The sequence below is a fragment of the Clarias gariepinus genome, chromosome 1 (genome assembly GCF_024256425.1).
Source record: "Clarias gariepinus isolate MV-2021 ecotype Netherlands chromosome 1, CGAR_prim_01v2, whole genome shotgun sequence".
In the NCBI taxonomy this organism is placed as follows: domain Eukaryota; kingdom Metazoa; phylum Chordata; class Actinopteri; order Siluriformes; family Clariidae; genus Clarias; species Clarias gariepinus.
The window spans coordinates 29,888,589-29,906,760 of NC_071100.1; the positions used below are offsets into that span (position 1 = coordinate 29,888,589).

Genomic DNA, 18,172 nt, shown 5'->3' on the forward strand with positions numbered 1-18,172 from the left:
TAACAAGAATTGAACCTCTTTCCTTGAGGTTCTTGATGATCCTACAAATTGTTGATTTAGGTGCAATCTTAGTAGCCACAATAACCTTGCCCGTTAAGCCATTTTTATGCAACACAATGATGGCTGCACACGTTTCTTTGCAGGTCACCATGGTTAACAATGGAAGAACAATGATTTCAAGCATCACCCTCCTTTTAACATGTCAAGTCTGCAATTCTAACCCAATCAGCCTGACGTAATGATCTCCAGCCTTGTGCTCGTCAACATTCTCACCTGAGTTAACAAGACGATTACTGAAATGATCTCAGCAGGTCCTTTAATGACAGCAATAAAATGCAGTGGAAAGGTTTTTTTTGAGATTAAGTTAATTTTCATGGCAAAGAAGGACTATGCAATTTATCTGATCACTCTTCATAACATTCTGGAGTATATGCAAATTGCTATTATAAAAACTTAAGCAGCAACTTTTCCAATTTCCAATATTTATGTAATTCTCAAAACTTTTGGCCACTACTGTATGTATACTCAGGGTAAAGTGATACGTGTAACAGGAGATCCGGTCGAGTCTTACTGAAGCGAAACTCCGCGAAACACTAGAAAAATAAATTGAGCTTCGATCTTGACGAAGACTGATAACATAACACAGTTTTAATGTATTTTAGCACGATAATCAATATTTAACTGTGATTTCCATAGCTTCCTTTTTACTCTGAGTAAAGTTACCTTTGTTGGTTAAAGCCCCACCACACACACACACACACACACACACACACAAGCCCTATGCCTAAAGGCAGCCTAATGCACAAATATCCTTTGGCTGAACAATTCACGAAAGCACTTTACAACTGTGCTTAAACGCCCATTAATGAGACGGCTTTAAGTAAACAGGCTTTTATGTTCTTTTTGCTCGTACACAGAAACACCTCAAAATAATCGTCTGTGCTGGTACTGATCATTACAAAAGAGCGGCTGAAAAACATTGGAAGATTCATTAAGACACACAGAGATTTAATGGCTTATTAGAAAGGCAGACAAGCAGAGAATGCTTTAACTTCTAAAGTCCTGGAATATTTTATTAATATTATTATTATTACAGGATGTTCATTATCCATAAGTACCAACTGTGCTATTAAGAAAATCCTAGTAAGTAGAGACATTGACAGAAAAGAAAATACCACAAAAAGCCTAATTTATCTTGGTGGACTGGATGGCTATTTTTTTCCTCCAGATGTGCACCTAGCAACAGTAAGAAAACAGCAAGTAAAAAAGTCTGGTGTGTCGCAACTCAATAAGAAGCAGCTCTATAATTTTGTTTATCGACCAAAAACACCCCAGGCCCCCTCGTACAGACTCGTGAGACCGAGGCTTCCTGTGTCCTTTCTTCTTCGGGCAACTGACGGTTCAGTTTTCCAAATTTTGGTCGAGTTTTCTCATCAAAATAAATACATAATCACATTTTAAGAAGGAAATGTTAAAGAGTAAGTGTTGTCACTGCGTTATCAGCAGAGAGAGAACATTTCTAGACTCAACAATTATTACAAATAATGGAGAGACAGACGGACATGGAGACAGAGGGACAGAGACAGTCAAAGAAACAGTGGCACAGAGAAACACAGAAAAACAGACAGATATATAAAACAGAGAGATATAAAGACAAACACTGAAAGACAGACAGAGTCAAACAGACCTCTGAGAGAAACTGAGACAGACCGAGAACGAGAGAGGGGGAGAGAGAGACATGGGGAGAGGTACCGAAAGACAGACAGAGAAACTGAAACAGACATAGAAAGAGAAAGAGAGAGAGAAAAACTGAACGAGAGAGAGAGAAACAGCCACCGAATGACAGACAGAGACAAACAGAGAAAGAGAGAGAAAAAGACACACAGAAAGACAGACAGAGACAAACAGACTCGTTAAAGAAACTGAGACAGACAGAGAAAGAGAGAGGGAAAGAGAGAGACACAGGTGGACAGAGAGAGCGAGACAGACAGACAGACAGAGAGAGAGCGAGACAGACAGAGAGACAGAGAGACAGAGAGACAGAGAGAGAGACATTACCAGTCTCGGCAGGGCCATCCCTGTGACTGAGCAGACAAGTTTGACAGTTTGGCCGTAGTGAATGTAACCATCACGCACGGTGAATTCCTCTCCCTCGGATTCCTCATCATCCACTGCACGCGCACACACACACACACACACACACACACACACACACACACACACACACACACACACACACACACACAGAGAGACGGAGAGAGAGAGCAGAGGGAATCAGTTAGTGCATTCCTTAACAGTTCACATCTTTCTTGTTTCTCTGACTATGTCAGCTGTATGTTGAAGATGTTAATGGTTGTGTGTGTGTCTCTGCGTCTGTCTCTATGATTAAGGTTTTATTTATGTGGTAGTAAAATGGAGCCCATGTTCTTGCTAGACCTTTTCTATACGTGTTTTGCTCTTGGCAACTTAAGATATAAAAGCTGCTGCGTGGAACAGAGTGACGGAGAGCTGAGTGCTGCTGGGCGTCACCTCATCAGGAACACCGTATTAATTACGTCTACCTGAAGTGAGAACTGCAGAAATGTAGGTTGGATCGAAAGAAACCCTGTTTGTCCTGCAGAAAAGTGATGCTTAACTTAAAAACTATTAGCCGTGTGTACAGAATTTAAAATCTAAAATGATCTGCATGACTGCACGGTACTGAGAGGACGTGAGGACAAGCAGCTTAAATAATCAGTATATTAGTGTCTCTTCTCAGTGGGTATTTATTTAAATTCACTGTAATACTCAATATACTGCCAAAATATTGAAATGCACATAAAACTAAGTATTTATTGTTTGCTTTTCTAAGTTGGTGACATTTCATCCTTTTTTTATTTTATTTTTTTAAGAACACTGTAAGAGGATCCTACACAGAAAATGAAGCTCGATCCACCAGTCAGAAGTAGAAAAGTACTCTGATCATATTTCTCTCTTTGTGTGGGTGTGTGTGTGTGTGTGCCTGCATGTGTGTGTGTGTGTGTGTGTGACTTACAGAGATGAATATAGAAGGCTCCCCACTGTTGTGAGCTGGCATGAAAGTTCCCACCCTCCACATGAAGGTAGCGTGTACTGACTGTCTGAGAACGCAGTCTGTTAAACAGTGCTACTTTTGTTCCAGACGCTATACACACTATACACACCCAAACACAGAGAGAGAGAGAGAGAGAGAGAGAGGAGTCAGGGAGAAGCAAGGAAGTCATAAATGGTTAGAGCAGCATTTCAGACTTCATCAAATATTTAAAGAGTTTAAAGAGGCAACTATAAAACAGAGTTTATACAGTGTTTGGGAGAGGAAGGAGCACCGCGGCAGACACCACACTGCTCAAGGGTTTGATGTTAGGATCGAGTTAATCTATAAAGCAGGAGGTTGAAAAATCTTGGATCTGGCTCCCCACAGTGGAAAAACCTAAACAAAGCAACTCCACAACTCTCTCTGACAGACTATGAGTTTAAGGTTGTGCATTGATTTTCTTCCAGTCTTAAAAAGACTTTATCTTGTCCTGGGTAGTGGGAACATTGCAGACTGAGAGGTGGAAAGACACTCTAGATAGAACGCCTCAGGGACAACCATAGTCACACACTCTCTCCTGAAACCACCTTAAGGTTAGGGCCATGTCCACGCGTAGCTGGGGATTTTTATCTGCGGCGATGTCACTTTCTGTATGCTAGTCTCCTTGATTTGACGTCAGCTTTGTTTGTATCGGAAAATCTCCCTGAAAGATTTTAAAATTACCCAGCTATGTGTGGACATGGCCTAAGACTTAGTAATTTGGTCACATATACCTCACAACACACTGAAAGGAACTTTTTTTTCTATATCCCAGTTAGTAGGCTGGGGTCGGAGTGCAGGGTCAGCTAGGATATAGCTCCCTCTGGTGCTGAAAGGGTTTAGGGCTCAACAGAGGCAGCAGGCCGGTGCTGGGGCTTGAACCCTCAACCTTCCGTTCAGTGATCCATAGCCTTGAATGTGTGAGCCACCACTGGCCTTAAAATCCACCTTCTACATGTTTTTAATTGGAAACCAGAGATCTCTGTAGAAACCCAGACAGAAGACTGGGAGAACATGATAACATTACTCAGAGCTCTAGAAGAACATGATAACATTACTCAGAGCACAGGATCAAACCCAGTACCCCCTGGAACTTGTGACGTGCCGATGCTCGTCAAAGCCGAGTGCATGGTGCTGGTTTAGTTTTGACACTCACGGTCAGCGTTCTTGAGCGACTGCTTCTTTTTGGAAGGCTTGGAGATGACCTTGATGCGCTTGCTGAGGAAGACGCCGATGTTGGCGCTGTTGCCGTACAGCATGCGCACCGACAACATGAAGTGCTTGCGCTTGTCTGAGTCCGAGATGTATAACGTTTTGGCTGTGCAGTAATTCTGAAAAGGAGGGGGGGGGAGAAGAAAAAAGAGAGAGAGTGTTAGAAATGTGTTAAATATATATTAAAGAAATAAATATAGCACATTAAGGATGTGTGATAAAACGTCATATTACAACAGCACTGAAGCTGCATTAAGTCTTCTGTGACGAGTGATGCCCTGGAGGTGTAATGCCTGCTATAAAATCTGCTTAGTGACAGCACTTACGCTTTACAGTTTTTCATTAAAATATATATATATATTTATTATAATAATAAATCCCTGCTTGCCCAGGCCATTAGACATGTTTTGGCTGAGAGACTCAAACCACTCTATCATATTTCGAGCTCAGCATTATCCCCTGCATCTGTAGAGTATGTACGAGGGTAAGTCAAAAATTAACCGCACAAAGAATTAAGTGTGACCTTCGTTTGTCTCATCAGCGCCATCGTCTCCACAGTCACTGCTGTGCAGGTGTGAACGTGTTACATCGGTTCATTTGCATTGAGAGGAAAAAAATCAACTCCACTTGTGATTTGGATGAAAGAAGAGCAGCGTGCAGTGATTCCTTATTTCGTGATCTGACTGTGTACCTGGTGCCGAGACAACTCAGATTGGATATCTGCAAAGTAAAATTTGGACGGATACTCTAAAGAAGGTGAGAGTTTATCAACGAGAACTAGTACTGGTGATATGAGACATGGATTTATCACTATGAGTCGCCTGTGAGTAAAATCAATCGCCGACCGAGAACCATCGAGACCCATCGATCATCAGGTGGAGAATTAATGCTTAACAGTTCTCTGGGATTCTCAAGGGTCAGTAATGAAACTCTATAAGCAAACCTGTTCAACTATCAACAGTGCTTGCTAGAGTAAGATGCTTACTAAAGAGCTGAAGCCTAAACTTCCAATTAAAACACAAAGGATCGCTATCTAAAGCTGTTGTAATCTCGTGTGACGATGCAGGTCTGAACACTTCTGTCACCACTCTGCAAAAACTTTTGAGTTTTGCGGTGTTAAAGCATTCTCCCTGTAGTCCTGATCTCACTCCATTAGACTTTCACGTGTTTGGTACCCTGAAAGCAGAGGACCTACGAGGACAAAGATTCACTTCTGATGAAAAATTAAAGACAACAGTGTATTCGTAGATCACAGCTTAGCCTAAAACATTTTTTAAAAGATGGATTATGAAAGCTTGTTGCTGGACACAATGTATTGTAAAGCAAAGAAATTGATGTCACATAAATTATGCATTTGTCTTTTCTTTCTTTTTAACGCCATGCCAGTTTCTATGGCTATATTCATGGCGAGAGTCGTTTCCATTATTCAATATTAAAACTAGATAAGAAGTATAAAAAAATTCGAAGAACTTTAAAATTACATTTGGATTTACTGGTTTAAAACTTTTTTTTTTAAAGTGTCAACAGAATAAAACAAGTTCCTTAAAAGAGTAAAAGAGTTACAATCAAATAAAATATGTTTGATGGACAGAAGGGTTCTGCATGATAAACATTGTGGTGGATTTTCTCTCGACAGTAAAAATGTGTGTGTAGCCTTTGAGTGTCCTATCCTCCACCTTGTATAAGTCACTTGATCCCAACGATTTTTAAAAGGAAATGTACGTCTTATTCCAACACCGGGGATTATTTCATATACAGTAGTTTATTATTTAAGCGTTGGTCCCATTCTGGTTGCCATTTATTTTAGATGAATTCATTTTAAATTGGTTTGTAATCTGTGAAGGGTATCACTTGTCTTTTCTAAACGTTAACTCAATTCGACAGCCGGAGTGCGGATAATTTTTGACCCACCCTCGCACGGTTACCCCATCCCATCACTTTGACACCGTTATCTGTGTTAAGCAAATGATGAAATCCCTGTAACTCGAACGTCATTCGGTCTCATGTCAGGCAGTCGGGGAAATGACTTAATGTTGCGGTGGGTTTACACAGAAAGACGTCATGAGTTCTTTTTTTCAGCAATTGCCAAAATTGGCACAAATTGAAATTCGTAATGGTTTGAGTATTTCTGGATTTATTTTGTGCTGCATGTTTTTTTATCATTTCCGTTCTACGTGCAGACATACATGCAGACTTCCTGGTTGACACTCTGCTGGTTGATTTGTGTGCAATCTGCTCCGTACCTTCCCCTCCAGGTTGAGCTGCTGCATCTCCTGGTCGCTGTTCCCGATGCCGATGAAGGCGCATGGCTGAGACTCCTGCTCCGAGCAGCCGTCTCTCTCCATCTGTTCCCTCTTCTTCTTCCAGCCACAGCCCATCAGATACACACATGGAGGAGGACAGAAGAATCTGCACAGAAGAATCATCACGGAATGCTATTAATCGAACCTCCAGTAGATGGCGGCACACAACCTGATATCCTAACATTTATCAGATCACATGGGCTGAACGTACAAGAGTTTGTCCTTGAGGTAAAAAAAAAAAAAAAAAACTTATGTTCAATTGTAAAAAAATAAAAAATAAACAAAGTCTCAGCAAAGCAGAGGGTCTCACACCTTCAGCAAGTAATATGGGACGATAAAAAAACTAATGCTTGCAGATTATAACTCATTATAACATAATAATACTGAATGTAAAGTTTTTAAACAAAAAGTATATACCTTTATATTACACTATTCTAAAGGTATTTTACAGAGGATCCCTGACTCAACCTCAAGACTCAACCGATGCAGAGTCTGTCAGCCATTAGCAAATTCTCCTGAATGTACAGTATGATGAACCTCTGTACACCCACTCATATGCAGCAGTGCATAAAATCAAGATACAAAAAAAATCGTCCATATACAGGACAGAGGCTTCAGGGAATTTTGACATCAAGCGGAAACAAAACAGTCTCTTAAGCTTACTTGGAAAGGTGGAAATTAATTAAAAGCATCCAAGTGAGCGTCAGTTCTGTGAAAGGAAACGCCTTGTTGATGAGAAAGACAAGCCAGACTGGTTCGAGCTGACTGAACGGCCACTCTGTACAACGGTGATGAGCAGAACGGCAACTCGAACCTCAAGGCGGATTCGCTCAGAACGGGAGAAAACCACGTCATGCTTCACTTCCGTCAGCCAAGGACAGAAAGCTGAAGCTGCAGGGAGCAGAGATCACCAAAACTGGACAGCTGAAGACTATATTATAAATTCTCAGTTTAGGCTGGTGGAGGTGGTGTGACGGTGTGGGAAATGTTGCTAATTTGGGACCGTTAATGAGTGCCAAAGACTATGTTGTTGGTGACCATGATGTCATGACCATGACAATGAGTTTAATGTTGTTCAGTGACTATTGTGCACCTGAAAAATCTGCAGTAAATAACTGAAGCTTTTCTTTTTAGAGCAAATGTAATCAGTATTAATATAGTGTTTGAATCAAGTTGTTTAATGATTGTATATAAATATAACGGGTTGAACCGAAAGTGCTATTTTGTACATAAAATTGTGTGTTGGAGGCGTGGTGGTGTAGAGGTTAGCACTGTGGTCGAGGGTCCGATCCCCGCCTCGGGTCTGTGTGCGTGTTCCCCCACCTGGCTTGGTGGGGTTTCCCCTTCCGGCTGCTCCCTGAAATAGGGGACATGCTCCAGGCAGCACTGGACAGTACGAGCGGGACAGAGAATGACCAAGTGCGCTGCGTCACATGACTGGAAGCTGATTGAACTGGAAGCATTAACCCGTCTTTGCACTCAGCACAGAGTTACTAAAAATATATTTTTTTTAATCACTTACTGTGACTGTGCCAAAAAAAGGGGGAAACACTGCTGTAAATCTAAATAAACCCCCACAGAGTTTTAGTCAATATGAAACCGTGCTTATACAAGAAATAAAGAAGAGACAAACAGATCATCGGTGAGTCATGAGCGTCTGGGTCAAAAAGAGATTCTCGTCTTCATATCGATCAGACTTTTTTTGCCGAAAGAGACATTTGCCTGTCTACCACACTCGCGCGTGTTCCTCCTAAGGGGTACTAGTGTCTGCTTTCACATCCTGATAGTGTGTCACACTCCAAAAGACTCATGACGCTGAAGATGAGTGTGTGTGTGTGTGTGTTCAAAACCTGACTGCGAACCGAGTTTCGTAGTTTCGAAAAACACGCTGAGAGAAAGTCACATGATCACACACACACACACTCTCGCGCTTCCCTCGTCTATTTCCATGGGTCTTCTGTAAGCCATCCTTTCCTGTCAAACAAAAGGGGTCAAAAGTTTAAATGAAACTAGAAGTACCATAACTAAAATCAAGCCAGAGCATACACACTTTCAATTAACATCCAGCTAGCTCCCCGGTCACGCTCGGTCCCTCGGTGTGTAACTAATTTACTGGATAATGTTTCACAGGCAGGTTTAAAGAGTTTGCTCCGTCTACTTTTCTGTTCTCTCTATCGCTCAGCTGTTTCTTGGTCTGGCTGTGAATTTTGGATTAACAGTCAGGCACTTCTGGTGTGATCACAAGGGAAACGCTTTCCCGGCCAAGTGAAGCGAGCCAAGATCTAACCACGACAGAAGCTCCCAAGACGCCGACTCTTCTCCGCTATGATCAATCTGTCCGCACCTTTCTACCTCACCGCGTTTCCTCCTCTTATTTTCTCCTCTACGTTTCCTCACTCGGCTCTCTTCTCTTCCTTTTCTATAAAATTTGCAGCAGACAAAGGAAAACCTCGCTTCCTTTATGGCTTCATGTTCGAGACGGGGCTGGGGAAGGTCAAAAGGCATGACGACAAAACATCCTCGCTAAAATGCAGTCTGTGGTTTACCTTTTTTCATTGCCGTAGGATTTCTGTGCAACTTTAGCATGAAGGATCAGGACAGTCTGGTCTCCTCGCTCCTTTAGATAGTTTCTCATAGCTTCTCTGTAGAGAGAGAGAGAGAGAGAGAGAGAGAGAACACAGGGGATTCCACAGAATGTAAGAACAACAGAAATAAAACACACTGTTTATGTTTCCAGTGAAATCATACATTAAAGGTCATCTACTGTATCAACCTAACCTCACTTCTTGATATTTTTGGACGTTTGCATGGCTTTCAAGTTTGTCTACATACACAGACAAGAAGAAAAGAGCATTCCTTCGCTTTTTTTCCCATCTGTATAGAAACCTGCGCCTGACGAACGCAGTCATAAAAAAGGTCATAAAAAGGAAAAAGGAGTAATTTGCAAACACCCTCCTACTGTTAGAGTACTAGGTGAGAACCTGGAAACACCACCCAAGTTGCCAGCCTCATTAGAACAGCGCAAAGCAAACGTCACATGACGCATGTGTCAAGAGGCCTACAGTAGGAGGCGGTATCTCAATTCCACTTTACTGTTTACTAAAATTGTAAACACGTTAGTCTGGCTGAAATGGTACTAAACCAAACCTTCTCAATGTCAGACTGGAAGTCGAGTTACTCCAGAGCGTATAACTCAATCGGACACAGGAACCATCCTGGGCGGTCTGTGGACGCTCTACAGTTCACGGCTCAGACTTTGAACCAGAAGTCAAACACAAATGCATCAAGTTGAAGGACGCCGCTAGCAATCTACTAGCATCTCATTTGTACAAAAAAATAAAGCATGGTCGAAATGTATAGTGCTGTAAAGTTCTATATCTTCACCACCAAGTTTGCCGCTAGCTAGCTTGTAGTGATGGAAAGTTTGAATTATTTTCGTGACTCGATTCTTTGAATCCCGTTCATAAAAATAATCTTTTTTTGAGTCATTTAGATCATTTTGTTCTTTTGATCAGATATAAAATATAAAATGTTACATTTTCAATAAACAGACCCACCAATACGTCTACATACAAAAATTTTGGCTAGTATTTTAATAATTTTAGTTTCAGTAATAGAAATTTTACAATGCAGCTAAAGACATCATATCTTCTGGTCCGAGTCGTACGTTCTTTTGAATCTATTGCACTGCATAGCGTCTATGGGAGTCACGTGACAAAAGTACGAATGCCTAGGACCGAAAAAAAGACTCAAAAGGTAACCACTCATTTCTGCGTCCTGTACATAATGTATGGAGGTTTTGTGATGCTTTGATAAACGAATCACTCTCTGAGATGACTCGTTATAGAGTCACATTAAAGACAAAAAGAACAAATCATTCATGAACGACCCATCACTACTAGCTTGTTTGTCTATTGTTTGGTTGTGTGACGTATTAGGTCACGGAAGAATACAATCCTAACAAGCTGAAACAGGCATCTATTATCAGACATACTTTGAGGAAATAAATAGATTCTCCAGCCATGCTAGTGTAACATCATGCACGCAAACGTCCTCATTGACATTAGAAGTGAAACCGAGGAAATTTTCAGGCACTCCAGGACACGTGAGGCGAAGTCAACACACACATCTTGGGGAGCTGTGAGACCCGAGCGTTACGTAGTTTAAAAGGGGTATGATACGCGACCTTTAAAACATGTGATAACTTATAAGCACAAACTCTTTTTAACTTATTAAATGAAAAACGCACTTAATAAATCTGACATCACCGAAGATTATGTTCAAGTTAAAACGCAAGTCATTCAAGGTGTTTTTTCTTTCTTTCTTTCCTTTAAAGTACAAAACAAGGATCAGTTGATGTTTCTGGACTTCCCCACCTTTCACCAAGAACTCCAGCTCCTGTTACAGCAAAGAGCTTTTTTTTTTAATATATATATCAAGACAACATACATTCAGTATTTGCTGTTAAACACATCCCTGACTAACCCTGTTATCATTTCCTCGTTCCATAAAGGAACATTTCCCTTAAAAAAAAAAAAAAAAAATAGAAAACTCCCATCAAATTCATGCCAATTACCAGCATTCATCTGCACAACCACGTATAATATGTGTCATGTTTCTTCTGTTGTTCTGAAACTGTGTGTGTGTGTGTGTGAGCGCGTGTATATATTTAAAGAGAAAGTCTGAAGAAAGGTCGCATGTGCTTTATGAGCCCAAACCTCAAGAGCTTGACTGGAAACACAAGCTCAACTTTGATTAGCCAATTCTCTGGTGAGCACAAATATGTGTTGCTTGCTGAGAGCATACGAGCTGCATGGCCAAAAACCTCAACCTTCACAGCCGGGGGGTCTTTATGAAAGAGGGGTGAAAAAGATGTGTGTGCATGTTTGAGGGGGGGTAATGAACAGGGCAAAAGGACAAACGAAAGTTCCACTGCGAGTGTGAGTGGAAAGAATAAGGAAGGTGGGGGGAGACATGAAGAAGGGAAGACTGGAAAGAAAAGACGAATATCAAACCTCATGACTGAAGAATTCCGATTTCCAATTACTTCAGCTAACCGAGCGAAAACAGTCCCACACAAGCACGCTAATAATCTCTCGTAACACACAGCCCCTGGACATGCACGTTTAAAACATTTTACACCACAACATGGCCCGCTTTATTCCATCACGGGGAAATATTTCCGCCGCTTTAAAGCTGCATGTGTGATGTTAAAATGCACTGGACTATGAAACGCCTACAACGCTCGGTTTGCACAGATGTTGGTGACACCTGACACGCCAGAGACACACAGAGGACACACAGGGGCAAAGTAATAATGTTGGGGGAGGGGGGTTGTTGGACAACACGTACACACATTTTAGTCTTAGGCCCAGGATAAATGTCGCTGTTAAGATTTAGCCAATCTTAACCCATTTTTGTTTAGTCAAGTTCTAGTCGACTAAAAGTCTGGACATTTTAGTCAAGTTTTAGTAAATAAAAACATAACATTTTAACCCTACAGTCAATCTAGTCGAGCCAGAACCATTTTATCACAAATTAACTATCCTAACATTTAATATGTATCTGTTCATCTAAGGTTTTCAGCTAATTATATTTATTTTTAGACATCACAACAACTGCTGCATGCCCATGTGTTTTTTTAAACTAAAAAACAATAGGAGCAGGACGATACAGTGTTTTTAAACTTTTTTTTTTATTTACACTTGGAGTGTTGTAGGGATACTGTAGCTCATATGGATCACAAGCATTTGCTAACCCATTAGCTTAATGTGTTTGGCAACGATTTAACTAAAAAATAAAATAAAATGAAATAAAATACATCACAACATAATTATCTTAACAAGTGGTAACACCGTCTTGTCTTAGTCACAGGGAAAAAAGGTCGTCAATGAATTTGGGTCAACAAAAAATACATATACACACACACACACACACAGGATCACATCACTACAGTAACACGCACGCACACACATACGCATATACACACGCACACACACATATACACACGCACACACACATATACACACGCACACATCACTACAGTAACCCTTACTGGACCTGTGTTGGGCAACAACCAAACACAAAAATAAAATAAAAGACAATTTAATTAAAACACCCTACTGCAGGATATATCCGAGCCATCTCTCGTCTACCAAAACATTCTTCTATTTCGAGTGGTCTTGCTATTCAATGTGAAAAACCCCACAGCTCTGAAATATTAACTGCGTTATTTATATAACACGATTTTCTCACTCCCTTAAATGAGACATAACTTGTGGTGTAATGGAGCGAATCCTGAGCCCTGAGGATCGCCACCCTGCCTCGCGCGAGAAAAGAAAGGGCTCGAACTGATTCACCAAGTAAAGCGGTTGTGTCGTCCCGCAGCAGCCCATGTCATCCAATAGCTCTGATACGGTGTCTGACCTGTGCGTGACCCGCGTGCATGAAAGGTGTGTGGGTGAGAGAGCAAAAAAAAAGTCTACTGCTGCTAATAGCTTTCACATGGAACAAAAAAAATACTCTGAATTCTTTATTGTGTATCTCTGGCAGCCTTATACAGAGAGCAGACGTAACAGGACTGGTATCCTGAAGTAAAGATCAAACCAGACTGCGCATTTTGCTGGAAGACACAGAGACAAGGCTCGGTACAGGTGCATTGTGGGTAATTCTAATCCTCGTGGCTCTGAAGTTGATTTCCTGAAGGTTTATCGTGTTGGAAATGCAATCGCGCTTCTCAAAATCTAGCACGATTCCTCACAATCAGTTCTCAAAGGGACGCTAAGGCAGGGTGAGTAAAAGGCGACGATCAGCCGTGCGGTAATAAACCCGCACAGACACTAAAGCCAGTTTAAGACCGGTTGATTGCCACACTGTACAAGATGATCCCGACAAAATCTCATACAAATTCTTCATTATATACAGAAGATCCTCTAACAATAGATCTGCGATTCAGGAAAATGATTCGTCAATCAGCACGCTCAGTTATGTTATGCCTGGAGAAAACCTCATTTCAAAAACACAAAGAAGTGTAGTTTAAAGCTGGGTAAAAGCGGACACCGTGGAATAGACGGCCTTAATCATTTTGCTTTGGATAAAAAGAATATTACGCACGAGTGGGAGCTCGCCGTATGACGTGCTGAGCATCTCAGTGTGTAACGTTATTCTACTCAAATGTGAGCAAGTTGGTACATGAACATGCACTTGTTATTTTCTTCGTTGTTTGCATAAGCAATGTATCAATAGTAACACTAGTGTACTTTATTCAAATACATACCGTATATGGGAAAAGGTTTGTGGGTGTCTGATCATAAAGTTTACATACACATGGTCTGGAAACTGAACCTGTGCCTTTCCCATGGCAGGTGAGAGATCTACCACTGAACCATCAATGCCCCTTTTGGCAATATAGTGCATCTATATATTGACACACACACACACACACACACACACACACACACACACATAAAATCCCTGTTCTGTCCCCTGCCTCCTAACAAAAGCTTGGATTTTTAAAGAATAAAGAATTTCATTATGCAGATGTGACGAATAAAGGCTTAGCGTAAAAGACATTCAGTTGGGCCAAGTTTTTTCATTCCAATCCTGACAAACCATGACTTCATGGAGCTTGCTTTGTACATACAGGTTTGGGCTTTCTAGGCTACGTCCACATTAAAGTGAGTGTTGGCTCGGGCAGCTAAGGCTGTATGTTGCTGATTTGGGGACCTGAGGATCAGAGGGTCCGAACCCCGCCGCTGGTGGTTGCCACACCCCATACTAGCCAATACTGGTCTCCAGCCGGGTCAGAAAAATAGTAGGATTGTGCCACGAAGGGTATCCGGCGTAAAAACCTGTGCCAAGTTGTGTGCGGATCAAATTGTCCGCTGTGGCGACCCCTTGAGGGGAGCAGCCGAAAAAAACTTCGTTCACAACACAATGAGCAATGAGCGGTGGCATGATGCGTTTTGATGCGTGTACATGTGTTGTTTCAAAGGACTAACACGTCCACGTTAGAGTCATTTTTTCAAAATTCACTTATTTAAATTACGAATGTGAAAAGTCGTGAAGTGCAAATCTGTTCTGGCCAAAGAAACTGATGGCTTAAGGAAGAGATGTGCACAAGTGCAATAGTTAGTGTCTGCATACTTTTGGCCAGAAAATTTCAATTTGATTGACCCCAGATGTAAGCTCATGATTAAAGAATTATTGGACAAATGTTTGATTTTTGTCTGCAACATAAAAAACAAGTTAAACACTGCTGCATAAACTTAGCTTTATTATTTTAGGTCAGTAGAGAAGATCAAAGTCAAAGCTATCACACACACACACAAGCAAGTGTAACACATTCGTATTCAGATTGCACTCTATATAATAATGTGTGTACTGTATGTACAGGTGCAATCCATCAGAAAATAGTCATTTTAGTTTAGTTTCCCTCTCTGTAACCCGAGGCTTTGTTTTTTCACACGCTGCTATACGTTTGACTCAAAAAAAAAAAAAAAAAAACGGCCTACCAGTGAAATGTGAACTACACAAGCTGCACGAGCCAAAGCTTGGATTAAATTAATCACTGGATCAGTCACTTACGTTGCTGTTTATAGAGCACTCGTATTGCCCAGCTGCATAATTGTTGCTCCATATGGTCAGAGATCATGGCCAAACCACGCTGCTGCACGCGAGACTCAGAAGGAAGCGCCGGGGCAGTCGGATGGACGCAGCAGATCACTAAAGACTGCTGGAGCTGATGTGGTCATTACCATTGCTGTATCCTCTCATAAATCTCGCCATTAATTAAAGCTAGAGCAAAATGCCACATGGACTATTAAAAATGATGCGTCACGACTTCTTCGGTTCGGTTCGGTTCTTGCGGCTTGTGCCCTGTACATATGCGAGTGCTGCTTGCACGCAAAGGGAAAGCCGCGGCGGCGGCTGCACGTGACTGCAGACAAAAACCCACACACATTGGGCTCGGCTAAGGCCTCCCTAACGGAATAAGGACGAGGGCAAACCTGCACCCACATACAAGAAACCGTCTGTTTTGATTTCACCAAATGCAGAGATAAATAGAAGAACAACAAGTAAAAGCAACAGATAAATACAATAAAAAAAAACTCAGAGAAGACAGAAGTGCATATGCACACCAAAGAAAAAAAGGAAAAGAAAGTGTTATAAGGGTCCTTAGTGAGTCATAAGTTTTCAGAAAGGATATGACAGACATGGGCAGTTCCCCAGGAAGACTGTGTGACATACATCCCCTAAACATGCAACAGCACATGCATGCATTTAACCAGGGGAAAACCGTATGTACAGTATGTCTAATCCCCAACAAACAACACATGGCTACTGACTCATAACTAAAATGTCATACATGCATGGAAACACTCAGCACTCACACAGCTCAAGCACATCTTTCTATATTTATTAATTAAAAGTACAGATCTGTTTCAGTTACTAACTGCTTCACATGTTCCTGTTTCTTTGCTTATAACCTTTATTATTTATGATGTAGGCGTCTTGAAACAAATGATCCGGTGAGATCCAGTCATGGATCGCATATGCCATTTTTGATTTCTGACACACAACAGTGTTTTTTTTGTGTCAAATATTTACATCTTGTATTTATTAAAAACAGTGTGAACACATTCCCCTAAAACAAGTGCTGATAATAATGTTACTTCTGATAATCTTGTCACCTTAAACAACATCAAATCTCCTTAATAACTGCTTCCAAGTCTTTCAGATTTAAATCAACTATTTGTGATTCGTGATAATTTCAACTATTTTACGACTATCTATAAATCTATAGGTTGAATCTTGGTGTGTGGGACCAGACACTGTACAGTCTACAGTACATAAAAGTGCACTAGCTTTCCATTTAACCCTACTTGGGATTTACCCGGAAGTTAAGAATCCGGAAGTTAACGGAGCTGATATTCTGAAGTCCAAAACATGTCTGGATTAATAGCAGATACGGGTGAAGCTAAGAGGTTTCGTCCTCTAAACTACGATGCTAGTGTGGAAACGGGCAAGAATTTAACACTTTCATAAATTGAGATCCTTCTTCCAGAACAGGAAAAAGATGAGGGTATGTACATTAAAATGATTTTAACCTTATCTTACGTTATTAAAACATTCTCTATGGCTCGTGTTCTGGATGGACAATTGAAGATCTGATGTGACTGGTTAAGGAGAACGTGAATATTTTTAGATCTATAGAAACGTGTGTTTCCAGTTCTTATTTTTTTTATAGTTCGATTACAGTTTCAATTTTGTGAAGCTGCTTTGATACAATGAAGATTGTTTAATTCAATTTTATTTGTATAGCGCTTTTAACAATTGTCATTGTCGCAAAGCAGCTTTACACAAACAAAAGAATTATTTAAGTTTGTATGGAATGTGAATGTGTATGAATTAAAATGGTCAGATAGTCCCTAAAGAGCAAGTCGAGAGCGACAGTGGCAAGGAAAAACTCCCCGAGATGGCAATAGGAAGAAACCTTGAGAGGAACCAGACTCAACAGGGAACCCATCCTCATTTGAGTGAAACAGAAAGCAGGAATTGATCTGCATTCATACTCTGTGAGGTGGCAGGCAGTTCATTGTTAAAAGTGCTATATAAATAAAAATTATTGAATTTAACTGAAGTGGGAATGTACAGAGAAACTTACAGGACTGTCCACCACCTCCATGTTTTATTCTTCTCACTTTTTGTATACATAGTACAGGTAATGATTTAAAGCAATTTTCACCACCTGTTAACTACATTAACAGTCGATCGCTAACTGGTTCAATAAAGAAACAAACCATAATCTGGGGATGTTGATGCCTTGCTGATAATCATCACGATGGCGCGCCCTCTCTGCATAACAGCCAGTCTATTATGTCTAGTGTCAGCCACGCAAGTTATAAAAGAAATAACACGCGGGAACAATAGGCATCGACATTCTCCTGTGATTCAGTCAGAGGCGCAGCTTTCGATAACGCATCAACCCTTTCTGTCCGGTTAAAATTGAGCAATTAGTGCGGCTGTGGTACGAGATAACACAGGTTCCCTATTCACAACATACAGACTCCCCGCTAGTTCATTACTAATACATGTTTCCCTTTTTTGCTTCAAGCATGACTAATATTTAAAGCTCTGAGTAAAATAAAGCAAAAAATAAAGATATATATCTACATAAAGCAACACTGGCTGAAACTCAAGGGAACCAGCCACAAAGTGAAATCAGAGGGAAAATCCTAACTGGTGTTATAATGGTCTAAGGTGTACAGTACTGAGGGTGACCTCATCATCCTGTTTCTTGTTCTATGTAATATACGTATAACGGTTTACAACACGTATATACAAGCATAATAAAATAAATAAATAAATAAATAAATAAAAAAATGTGCAGTTTACCCTCATATGGTGAAACAAACCTGAGCAATATAAAAAAAACATAAAAGGTTTTGGTGTTATTTTAGGCAGCGAATGAAAATTATTCGCGCCAGGCATTGTTTTCCTAAACAATACTCAAACTCATTACTAATCATCAACAACTGGTTAAACTGAACGTCACAGCAGATGC

The 18,172-nt window shown here is 40.7% G+C and overlaps 1 protein-coding gene across 1 annotated transcript in view; it reads right to left on the reverse strand.

Annotated features, from left to right (window-relative positions):
* Nucleotides 1-18,172, reverse strand: part of rbpjb (recombination signal binding protein for immunoglobulin kappa J region b) — a 56,640-nt gene that overhangs the window by 8,713 nt on the left and 29,755 nt on the right. The window contains exons 3-7 of the mRNA XM_053495656.1: nt 9,153-9,248; nt 6,547-6,712; nt 4,248-4,422; nt 3,035-3,172; nt 2,059-2,171 (exon numbers count right to left, since the gene is read on the reverse strand). Coding sequence (XP_053351631.1) covers nt 2,059-2,171; nt 3,035-3,172; nt 4,248-4,422; nt 6,547-6,712; nt 9,153-9,248 — 688 coding nt within the window. The remainder of the gene's footprint in view (nt 1-2,058; nt 2,172-3,034; nt 3,173-4,247; nt 4,423-6,546; nt 6,713-9,152; nt 9,249-18,172) is intronic.